General features: G+C 36.7%; 1 protein-coding gene across 1 annotated transcript; it reads left to right on the top strand.

Moving 5' to 3' along the window:
* Positions 1-4455: 4455 nt before the first annotated feature.
* Positions 4456-11620, top strand: LOC105057309 (neutral/alkaline invertase 1, mitochondrial). Its single transcript, XM_010939893.4, has 6 exons — positions 4456-5280; positions 6104-6269; positions 6381-6592; positions 10102-10595; positions 10851-10899; positions 10990-11620. The coding sequence occupies exons 1-6, from the start codon at positions 4579-4581 to the stop codon at positions 11314-11316; spliced, it is 1950 nt and encodes a 649-aa protein (XP_010938195.1). The 5' UTR covers positions 4456-4578; the 3' UTR covers positions 11317-11620.
* The last annotated feature ends 566 nt before the right edge of the window (positions 11621-12186 follow it).

Here is a 12186-nt window from a genome sequence, read left to right as displayed (position 1 = left end):
GCTCAGTCGGATTCAGAAAAAAATTTTATCTGATTGAATTCAATTGAATTGAAGAAAATTCAACCCGCTACCGATCGTTTATTGTGCATAAACCGTTTGAAACTGAAATGAACAGTTTGCAGCAGATTCGGATGGGCTGTATCTGTTTGGACTTCAATGTTAATCCAATATTGATTTTAAGTTCAATATTGATCCACTTAAGTTTATTTATTTTTTAATTAATTTAATATAAAAAAAATGTCTAAATCTTATAAGTTATAAATTTTGAACTTATTTTTAAATCTATACAAAACAAAACAGAAAAAAAAAAAATTACTCATCTAAAAGTAACTACATCTGAAAGCTTTCACTTTAGAATTATTTCAAATTGATGTATTTCCATCAACAATTCAACATTAATATTCTCATGAATCTAAATGGATGATGCAGTATTTTTTTAGAATGAAGTATTAAAGTCTAAACAACACCGTCCCAAAATAAAAATGAATTTGTAAAATACTACATCAGTTGGGTTCGATTTCATATGGGTTAAAAGTGTAAGGATCAAATCCGACCATAAATAACTGAATTTTTTCAAACTCCAATTCGATTCCATCCGATTTATGTCTTTCAATCGATCGAAATCGATGTTTATTGGATCGGATTAAGGAGATTTATTCTGATTTTGGTTATTTGCTCGGCCCTATAATTAGGTGCTGGTGGATGGAATACCTTCGTTCACGGACAATGTGGCACAATAGAATTACAGTCAATTAGGGTGGTGGGCTGCACATCAACGTGAGATAATGATCAGATGGAGTACATATTTTTCCTTTTCCACAACTATTATTTTAAAAACCTTATGTAAGAAGGGTTTAAAATGGGCCGGTTTACCAAACAATGCATGGGTTGCATTCGTCATGACTTTTGAGGGCTACAGTTCAGCTTCGCACTGGCCCAGCCCAAGAAATAAAGATTTCAGTTGATTAATGGGCGACAATAGCTCACACTAAGTCCGTCCTACGAGTTAGGGGAAAAAAAAATTAAAATAAAATAAAACCAAAAAAAAAAAAAACATACAAGCCATAAAATAAACAAACTAACTAAAATCACTAAAATAAAATCCCAAAGTAAAAAAAAACAAACAAAACTATTGGAAGATTTTTTTTTTTTTGGGATATCTGCGAATGGTCACACTATTCTGATATGAGAGCAGCCCGTAAAATAACTATTAGAAGTTTTAGGCCATTGTTGTGTTTTGTGTTATTGTCATTGTTGTTGTTGTTGTTTTTTTTTTTTTTTTTTGTTACTTTAGTTTTGTCGATATCATGACTATTTTTGCCATAAAATTTTGGATCCTCGGCGCACCTATGATCTTGAGAAGTAATAATGTGCAACAAAACGGCACCCGACCATTTTGCCAGAAAAACAAACTGGACCCAGCCAGGAGCCTAGGAGTACCATAGATGATAGTATGGGCCCAGTCCAAACACAACATATGTAGACCCACCTGGCCAGGTCACACTTTACTAAAGTCCAATGGAGCTCCAAAATGGTCACACGCTTCGCTAAGCCCACCACAGGCGCCAAATGTTTGTCTAGAGGATAATAAAACCCACCTCACCTTGTAGCCAACAAATCAGCTGTGGCAATGGGTAAGTTGGGCCAGGTTCAGGTTGAGTCAGAGCGAGGCTAACAACAAATGGACCTTGGCCCATATTCGGTTAACCCGATATCGGGTCAAGACTCTTGGAACCATGCTCATTCGTGGGTGAACATTCATGACCCAATTTAATCCATTTGATCCATAATCTTATCTAATTTACAAAGCTTGATATATTACCCACCTAAAATGATCCATCTAATTCAAACTTCACATTTCATGACTTGTTTTTCGATATGAATTAAATTTTTTTTTTTCTAAAAGGAACACTAATTAGATCCTTATCCAAGTTCATGCTTTAGTATGATGGATACGTTCTCGGTTCAAATGGAGCTCTGAATAACTAGTTATTTAAAACTCAGGTTAAAATATTTGACCTTAATGTTTGCTACCCCTACAACAAGCAATCGTCAGTTGAACAAATTATCTTATCTACAAATATATCTGCTCAGGATTAAAATGTGGATATTAAATTATCATTTATTTTTATTATTTATTTTATTTTCAATTCAAACTTGGAGAGAGCGTATCATGAGCACTCTTTTTCTGTTTATAGATAGAGAGTACTCATGGATTGAGCAAATGAGTTAGTCCAGGATCTCGTTGGACGCCACCGGTTCCGGTGTGCTCTGTGTGCTCTCTATCTGTTTGATCCATTTTGGGTCGGTTTTTTGAACACATGACTCGAGGCTCGTCTTTGATTTTGACCCACCTGGCCTTTTGGATCCTATGCACGGCGTGGCAAAAATCCGATGGTGGGAGTAACGATTGGCTACAATGAGCCCAAGTCATGCGGCTATAACTTTTTTTTGTCTTTCAAAAAAAAAAAAAAAAAAGACGAGCCATGAAATGGTCTGCCGTATCAGCAATGCCACATCATTAGTGATAGCTGTTGTGGGTGCCCTTTTTCATTGAGATTTGGGACGGGATCAATCATAGATTTTTTTTTTTTGTTTAACTTAATAATTGGCAATGATGTAATGCCTTTTATAAAAATCATCAAAAAATTTATAAAACTAATTTATTTTTTTAATATTTAGGAGGGACTAATTTCCACTTGCTATCCTATACCCACTCTATCTTAGAACTCCCACTAGAATTGGGAAAATCATAAAGCTAAAACTGGCTTTGATAATGAATAATACTAAAGATATATATATATATATATATATATATAGAGAGAGAGAGAGAGAGAGAGAGAGAGAGAGAGAGAGAGACTAAAGTTCTCTTACCACATTATCTAAATATATGAGTATAAATCATGAATATTAAAATGGTATCCATGGAATAACGAAATATTATGTTGCTAGGCTATTATTAGTCAATTTGAAAAACCTTTCATATGCACAGGCTCACTATTCCTTTTTTTTAAAATTATCCCTTCCTGGCATTGGTGAGAGATTTAAATAAGTGCAATTCATGTATACCATATGATGGAAATAAAGACTACGGTGATGTTTGGCGATATGAGTTAGATCAATATGGTGATTTTAAATCACTAATGAATTTTAATCTTGGGATAATATGATCCCTCAATAATCTAAGATTATCGTATTTGATGCATTGTATTTCAGTGATCAAAGATCGTTGAATATCTGCTATTAACTTATTTGATATATCATAAAAATCTAAGATTACCGACTATATAACATCAAAAGTATCTCCGATATATTTTATATATTTTGTAATTATTAAATAAAATATTAAAAAATATATATGAATATAAATCAAACTATTAAAATCTATTATTCTAGATTAATTTAACAAAATCAAAAATTAATTAAAACCCATCAAAATAACTCCAAAGGATTATCAAATCTTATCAACTAAAAGAACTTTTTTATAGAATTATCAAACCCTTCCCAGCCTAGAAGAATTTTTTTCTCAATAGATCAATATTTTTAAAAATATTTTTTTCTATTGGGGTAAAAAGCTTATTCCCAAATCTCAGTCAATATCATTGGCATGAGGTGATCTTGAAAATATTTTCTTAAGGTCAGTTTAATATTACTATGTTGAGATATAATTTTAAGAGTAAGGATGATTTGAAATCACTGTCATATTGTCATATAGATTCATTGGGTGCCATCAAAATGCACTGATCTCTTCATATCACCCACGTCATAATTGATCTTAGCATCAAATACCACATGTTTGTAACGAAGCTGTCACCTTTATCTTCCTAAAAACTAATTATAAATGATAACTTGATTAGAGAAAATTCTTGAGCATAGATGACACCTTATTGCACGAGAAACCTGGCAAGAAATACACTTGAATAAATTGATTCATCAAATTTAAAATAGCGTATATCATGACCTTATACATAATCAAGAATGATAAAATGGAACTATATGTTGCTTGGACTAAAACTATTGCAATAGCATGAATTAATTTATTCTAGTACTTAAAATGCAAAAATCTTGTCTCCCACATCTAAAATTCCTGAAAGGTTCATGACTCTAAACTATCTTCTACCACATAATGCCGAATTTCTTTTAAACCCTTGGTGAAATGCATCTAATAATCTTTATTTTCTCATCCTGTGTCTTTGTATTTTCGGACAATCCTGTGAATCAAAGATGCTGCACTCTGGCAGCCATAACTATGACCATCAAATCTTATTCCAAATATTTAGATCCAATATTATGGGATTAATGAGTCTCCCAAACATTTATCAATTGCAACTTTACCTTTCATTCTGTTAAAACGAGTTAGGAAAGTAGCGACACAAACTATACTCAGACCACACGCATTACCCTGTTTCAAATCCACATCAGACGAGCCGTTGGATTTTTCTCCATTTCTTCCGCTTCAAAATCTTTCTTAGATTTGTTCCCATTTATACCCCGGCGACGCGACCGTACTCCCTATAAAAATCCAGTCTTGGATCTCGTTTCTTCTTCTTGAATCCTTCCCTCTTATTCTCCTCCTCCATGGCGATCTCCACCACCCTCAAACCCTGCCGCCGGCTGTTGATCGGTTGCACGAGAACCGTCGGATTCTTGCCGAACTGCCCCCGCCGCCTGCCCTCCGCCACCGACCACCACTCCCTCCACCGCCTCCCCCGCCCCGCCGACCCCGAACCCGCCCGGCCCCGCCCCTACGCTTCCCCGAGCCACAGGGGCATTCTGGGAATCCCCGCCGCCGTCTCGGACCTCCGCCGCTTCTCCACCTCCTCGGAGCCGTTCCCCGGTGGCGGCGATAAGGCCTTTGATAGGATTTACATCCAGGGCATGGCCGTGAAGCCCCTCGAGCTCGAGAGCGTCGAAGCGGAAGCCCTAAGGGAGGCGGGGAAAGAGGAAGGGGAACGGGAACAGGCTGCGACGGTGGAAACGGAGGGATCTGTTGATGGTGGAGTTGGGAATTTGGAGGAATCGGGTAGGAATTTGGAGGTGGGGAAGGACAGGGAGGTGTCGGAGGTGGAAAAGGAGGCGTGGAGGTTTTTGAACAAGGCGGTGGCGAGCTACTGTGGGAGCCCGGTGGGGACTGTGGCCGCCAATGACCCGACGACGTTGAGCCAGCTCAATTACGACCAGGTATTCATCAGAGACTTCGTTCCCTCAGCAATAGCGTTTCTAATCAAGGGGGAGAGCGATGTTGTCCGGAATTTTCTCCTCCACATCGTGCAGCTGCAGGTAAAAATCGTGCCTTTTTCTATTCGCTCTTTGTCCCAGTTCTTTCTTGTTCTAATGGTGGGAAATTATTGTAGTTTGGTCATATTTTCTGCTGAAAAATTATCGTCAAAGTCGCCTCTTTCCACCATATCTGTCTTTATTTATTTATTTTTCAAATATATGGCTAAATTAGAAGTTAATGTTTGTTATGGTTTCTCGTTCATTGGCTGGTAATGGCGATGCTTTGCAACAATATAACCATGGGATCAGTGATGATGGTACTGACAAAGTGTTTCCCATTTTCGCTACATCATGCCTCTTCTATTAGCACTTGATCATCATATTTCCATAGATATAGACGTTTTAATTCTGTTAATGTTGCATTACTTGTTCCGGTTGGAAGCTGTAATCGAGTGCAGTAAACTTGGTTCTTCTAGAAATTTCTCTGTCTTGCTGCTGCACCGAAGTAAAAAGAGTTGCTAGCATGTATTGCTAACGTGATGCTATGGTCAGCAACTTTGACCTCATTTAAGCACCTCATGCTTAAGGATACACAGATTAATTACCTATTAAATGAAGTTTTAATTGGACTGGTTCCTAGGCATATTATTTCCTCAGAGCATTTATAGAATTGATAACCAAATACATTCTTTAAGAGCCACATCCAGGATTCAGAATTATCATGCTGAACTTTGAACCTATATCAATAACTCTAGACTAAAAGCCTGCACCTGCATCCTATATGTTTCTAGAGCCTTTTGATCAATAGGCCCCTTTGAATTCATAATCATCATGAATCAACAATCTCTCATGTTAATGTTCTTGTATTCTATGTGAGTATCAGAGCTGGGAGAAGACTGTGGATTGCTACAGTCCCGGACAGGGTCTGATGCCTGCTAGTTTTAAGGTTAGAACTGTTCCTTTGGATGGAAGCAATGAAGCCTTTGAGGAGGTTTTGGACCCTGACTTTGGAGAGTCAGCAATTGGGCGTGTAGCGCCAGTTGATTCTGGTGAGCTTAAGATGAAGCTCTCTACAGTTTTGTGCAGCAATATAATGATATGCAGTTACATGACATGATGCCTTCTAAAAGGCTTTGAATTCTTACCTTTAATTTTTGCAGGACTGTGGTGGATTATTTTGCTGAGAGCTTATGGAAAGATCACAGGAGATTACACATTACAAGAGAGAGTGGATGTACAAACAGGCATTAAATTGATCCTCAATTTATGTTTGTCAGATGGCTTTGACATGTTTCCTTCTCTTCTAGTCACTGATGGCTCATGTATGATAGACCGTCGGATGGGCATTCATGGACACCCTCTTGAGATCCAAGTAAGTTGAGCTTTGATGGATTCTCCCTAAAGTATTATTTTACACATTTTCTCACTGAACCAACATTTTGTAACTCACATTTGCACCATGACTATCCTTTATGTGCCATAAACTTTTCTTATTACTTGATTATTTAGACCTAGCATGCTGGTTGTTGTTGTACAAGTCACATGATACACTGAAAGATGTGCATAGTTCCAGCATATGGTATCATTATGTCAGGTTTATGGGGCAATTTTGTTGACATTTATCTAACTGATTTCACAACCATATAACGTACCTAATCTTTGCCCTTAAGATATTCCAAACCTACGCACAATATCCCGGATTACCTATCCTTTATTTTTTTTTTTTTTTTTTTTGATTCTCTCATCTGTGTCTGATATAAACATCTACAAATTATCCTGCCAAGATGGTTCTTACGATGCATCCCTGAGATCTACGATTACATGATTTTTTTTCCATGCAATTTACATATAAGAAATGTCACCATATTTTATGCAAAATTCTCTTATTGTCGTGCACTGATCAAGCTTATAACATTGTATTAGTTCTGATTATAAATGGACAAAACAAAATAAAAGTTACCTAATACAGGTGTGCTAGTGCAGCAGGGTTGTAAGCTTTATATGTCAATTTGTAAAACAGAAATCATGCCTGATACAAAAACTTCCATGACTATACAGAAATCTTCATATGTATTATTATCGTGCACTGATTGAGCTTATAACATTGTATTAGTTCTTATTATAAATGGACAAAACAAAATAGAAGTTACCTAGCATAGGTGTTCTAGTTCTGCTTGTCATGTAGTTGCATGTGTATGCTCTCTTTTGTATCCCTCTCTCTCTCTCTCTCTCTCTCTCGGCTTGTCTTGTAGGTGACAGCACCTGGTGGCAATGCCCAGTGAATTTTTTTCTTCTCTCTTTTTCTCTCTCTGTTTTTTTTTTTTCCAGCAATATGGTGGTAATGTGCCGCCAGCAAGTTTGGACCTTGGACCTCCCTAAAGGGCCTCTTAAGAAAGGGTGCCAACCAGCTTAAGTAACAACTGCTGATGGCAATGCCCAGTGATATGGAACCTCCTTAACAAAGAAAATAAATATAAGAGATAAAAATTTCCTGTTTTTCATTCATCTCAATATGGATTTGAAGCGTCAGTTTTTTGACGAATCCATATGATTGAATGAGCATGCTGCACTTGTTATATTTGAAGATTAGCACACTCTTTTTCACTTGATACTTGCATAAGCTTTGACACTCTTAAACTACTGTCATTTTCGTTATGCACATTTTTCTTTTTGGTTGCTTATGATTCTGTTATTTTCTTTGGTTTGCTAACACTGATACACCATTTAAAATAAATGCATACCATGAATTTGTATCAGGTCTTGTAGGCTTAAGAGTAAAAGAAGTTATTTCTTTGAAAAAGAGTTTGATTTGTAAAGGGCAAGTGATGATAAAGGGCAGTAATAAGTTGTACAGCAATGCTGAAGAATCCTGAAATAAGTTGTTTTGCCTTAGAAGCCTGACAGGAAGTTATATACCACTGCAACATATGGTTTGAGGTTCTTAGAAAATGAAGTGTGAACATACATTAGTCAACTGGCATGGATGACTGTTAAATCTGATACAAGCAGTAATTACCTAGACACATCAGATCTAGGGATTTCTTACATCTGAACAGTGCTGCAGTAGGAAATTTCAGTGACATGGTGCAACATGCGTGACATGTGCAAGTACCACACAACAGTGTGCCTTGTTATTGTCTAGATGCTGACGTAGTGGCTGAAGCTAAGTAAATGCGACAAGGAAAGGACATAAGGGCCATTAGTATTAGTTTTGGCACAATCAAATAGCTTCTTATATCATGATAGAAGATTTAACTTTAAAAGTTTGATTAAGATTGAGGCAGAGTTACCTTATTTCACACCCTAGTGATTGGACTTATTTTGAAGAAAATCTTTGTAATACAATGTTTTACCATAACAATTGATGAGTCTGTCAGGCGTCTTTGACTATGAGATTATTAATATGGACCCTTAACCACGAGAGAATCTGTATGAGATGCAGAACCATCCTTCTTAATGTACTAGAAGAAATAAATATAGAAAAGTAGGCTTGCACATGTATGATAGTTCTATAAAAGCGAATGCCATAATTGTTAAGAGGCTAGTTGCAGTATGCGGGCAATTGAGGGACCGCATAGTGCATATGCAGTATGCAATTAACTATTTAGAAACAGATAATTCAAATTAAATAATATAAGAAACAATGAAAATAGTGAGTGATCTTTTCTTGATAAACATTTGCGATATTAATAACAATAACAACTAATAATTAGTTATTAGTACTTAGTACTTTATGCCTAATAGTAATAGTTATAGCATAATTAATTATATTGATGTTATTAATACTTATATCAGGCCTACCTCAAACCTAACCATCAGCGCAGATCTGCTTCATCCATATGGGCTCACATAAGAATAGGCTGCACATGGGGCTAGAAATGTTAATTGGGCCGTATAAGCAGTCACATAATGTTTAATGGGTTGCATATGTGGCCGCATAATACGAAGAGGACCAACTTTTTGGTCCAATGCAGTATAAACCCATATGATAACCACATATAGGCAAATGTAGTTTGGTCAAGGGAAAGCATCCATATATGCAGCTATAAAGACTGCATTTAAAACACTGGGTTTGATCCTCTAACCTAACATCATGATCGTGAGAATAATTGTAGAATTCAATATTGTGAGGCCTTATTGCCCTTGCATTGATTATTGCTGGTTGACTTCCATTTTTTGTCAGGAGTATATCTGGTTGAATATTGCCGTTTAGGATTTTTTTTAAAAAGATTTATGGAGATAGTTTTATTAGCAATTCGCTTGATTCATTCATAGATAGACTCTTGTTGTTTCCCATTAATATATGCAAATATAGCTTTTTGCATATCTATCCTTCACAAATGACTATTTGCATGTATGCCCTTTAAACATCCTGTTTGTGCAAGGATATCCCTTCTATTAGATTTTTTGGTTGAGGACATTAATAATTAATTAACAAAATGATTCTATATCCTTTGCATTAATATCCTTGAAAATTTTATGCAATATAGACCTGTACAGTGCGAATTAAATATTTAATCTTTTCAGGAGTATTAATACAAAGGGGTAATCTTTCATGTTGCACTTGAAATAGTTAGTTATTAACACCACTAACCAAAAATCTAGTGGAAGGAGTATCCTTGCAAAAACAGGATGATTTCAGGGATATATATGCAAATAGTGACTTTTGAATGATAAATATGCAATAAGCCATATTTACACTTGTGTATATGAAAAGCCCTTTTTTTCCTTTTTTAGGAGAACTTACATGGGAATATCACCTTGCCCTAGCTCCAATTTATGTTACCCGGAATGCATCTTTTAACTTAGCATTCTCTGGAAAATGTCTTTCATTGTTAGGAATAAGCTTTATTATCATCTGCTTAAAATTCCCTTCCGCAGGCTTTATTCTACTCTGCTCTGCGGTGCTCTCGTGAAATGATCACCATCAATGATACTTCTAAGAACCTGGTCCGTGCTATTAATAACAGGCTTAGTGCTCTCTCTTTCCACATAAGAGAGTACTATTGGGTAGATATGAAGAAGATCAATGAGATCTATCGCTACAAAACTGAAGAATATTCCCAAAATGCTGTTAACAAGTTCAATATATATCCAGAGCAAATTCCTTATTGGCTAGCGGACTGGATTCCTGAGAAAGGAGGCTACCTTATTGGAAATCTACAGCCAGCTCACATGGACTTTAGGTTCTTCTCTCTTGGCAATTTTTGGGCCATAGTCTCTTCTCTAACTACTCCAAGACAAGCTGAGGGTATTCTCAATCTTATAGAAGATAAATGGGATGATCTCGTGGCAAATATGCCTTTCAAAATATGCTATCCTGCTTTAGAATATGAGGAATGGCGTATAATCACTGGCGGTGATCCCAAGAACACGTAAGTGTTTCTTTTACATGCTTTTAACCTTCAGTGTTCCTATATGTGATGATTGCCTCTAAGATGTTTCCATGAGGCATCCTTCTTCTTTATTTTTCATGTTATTAATCTCGAGTAGTCTTAAACGGGCATTCAGTGTCTATAGAACCAGTAGCAGGACTTTTCCCTGCTAATGATGCAGGTTTTCGAAGTATCAATTCTTAGAATAATTGGCCTGAACTCTTTTTCCTAACAAATAGTATGATACTTTTGCAGTCCTTGGTCATATCATAATGGTGGATCTTGGCCTACACTATTATGGCAGGTAAAGTTATTTTTTATCATCTCTTTTCTTTTTAGCATTTTAGCTTTGCAACCATAATTCTCATTTGTTTTCTCTTGTTTTATATGTCAGTTCACGTTAGCTTGCATTAAGATGGGCAGGCCAGATCTAGCCCAAAGAGCTGTTGCAGTGGCTGAGAAGCGGCTTTCAAATGACAAGTGGCCAGAATATTATGATACACGAGCTGGAAGATTTATTGGAAAGCAGTCACGCCTCTATCAGACATGGACCATAGCTGGATTCCTCGTCTCTAAACTGCTTTTGGCATATCCAGAGATAGCAACGATATTGACATGCGAGGAAGATCTTGAGCTTCTTGAAGGCTGTATTTGTGGTCTAAACAAGAGTTCTCGGACCAAGTGCTCCCGTCTTGCAGCCAGATCGCAGATTCTTGTTTAACCATGCCCATCTGCTAAATTTTCGGGATGCATCCATGCTGTATAGAAGAAAACATCAACGTAGAGCAATTAGTTTGAAACCGAAAACAAGAAATACAGCCTTTGTGGTATAGATTGAGGTCAGGTTTATCCTTTCATCTTGATTCTCAGTGTATGTATATTTATATTTTTATTGAGCTTCCATCAAGGACTAATAGAATCTGGTGGATGGTGGTGCTGCAGCAAGCAATTTCTGTATGTTGTAACAAGATCTACTAATTCACGTCACTGCTAACATTTGAGTTCAATTAAGAATTTGTAAAATAGATGTGCGTATTACTAATTGTTGCCAATACAATCGTTTTAGTGGTTTACAAGCATTATAAGTAATCTCTTGGTTTCTTTGGTTCTATGGTGCTTAACACATTGAATGAAACTAATATATGTCCAGTTGGGTTTGAGCTGTCCGAGTTCACATTGACCAACTGGTATTGCTTTGATGGATCAATCTGTTTTTTATGCATCGGGAAGTATATGTTTGCTGATTCATGCATGAGAACACTAAGGCTAAATGAAGCATTCGGTTATCTCCCATTTCCAATCGTTGGTGTTACTGTTGCTGTGGCTGCCGTCGATGTAGTAGCTCTCTGTTGTAGCCATTTTGGTGCTCCAAATTGCCTCTTTGTTGCATGTTGCTGAGCAGAACATTGATTGAGCTCATCAAACCCCTCAAATGCCGCAGTGGTACCACCATTTTCTCTTCACCAGAGCTCACAAAAACTGGGGGATGGAAGCCTTTTTGCATGAAAGACACACAGGTGCATCCTCTTTCCCCTGTAAATACATTTCAGGAGTGCTTCACAAGTTTTATTATATGAGGTAGTGGGTTATT

The sequence above is a fragment of the Elaeis guineensis genome, chromosome 14, assembly GCF_000442705.2.
Source record: "Elaeis guineensis isolate ETL-2024a chromosome 14, EG11, whole genome shotgun sequence".
Lineage (NCBI taxonomy): Eukaryota > Viridiplantae > Streptophyta > Magnoliopsida > Arecales > Arecaceae > Elaeis > Elaeis guineensis.
Note: the sequence above shows the minus strand (reverse complement) of the source record. Positions and strands in the feature narration are given on the sequence as shown.

What these genes read in the sequence shown, in the direction of transcription:
- LOC105057309 (XM_010939893.4), top strand. Translation starts at nt 4,579, where the DNA reads ATGGCGATCTCCACCACCCTCAAACCCTGCCGCCGGCTGTTGATCGGT. An exon ending in TCCACATCGTGCAGCTGCAG is followed by an intron (nt 5,281 to 6,103) that starts GTAAAAATCGTG and finishes TGTGAGTATCAG; the next exon opens with AGCTGGGAGAAGACTGTGGA. An exon ending in GGCGGTGATCCCAAGAACAC is followed by an intron (nt 10,596 to 10,850) that starts GTAAGTGTTTCT and finishes ATACTTTTGCAG; the next exon opens with TCCTTGGTCATATCATAATG.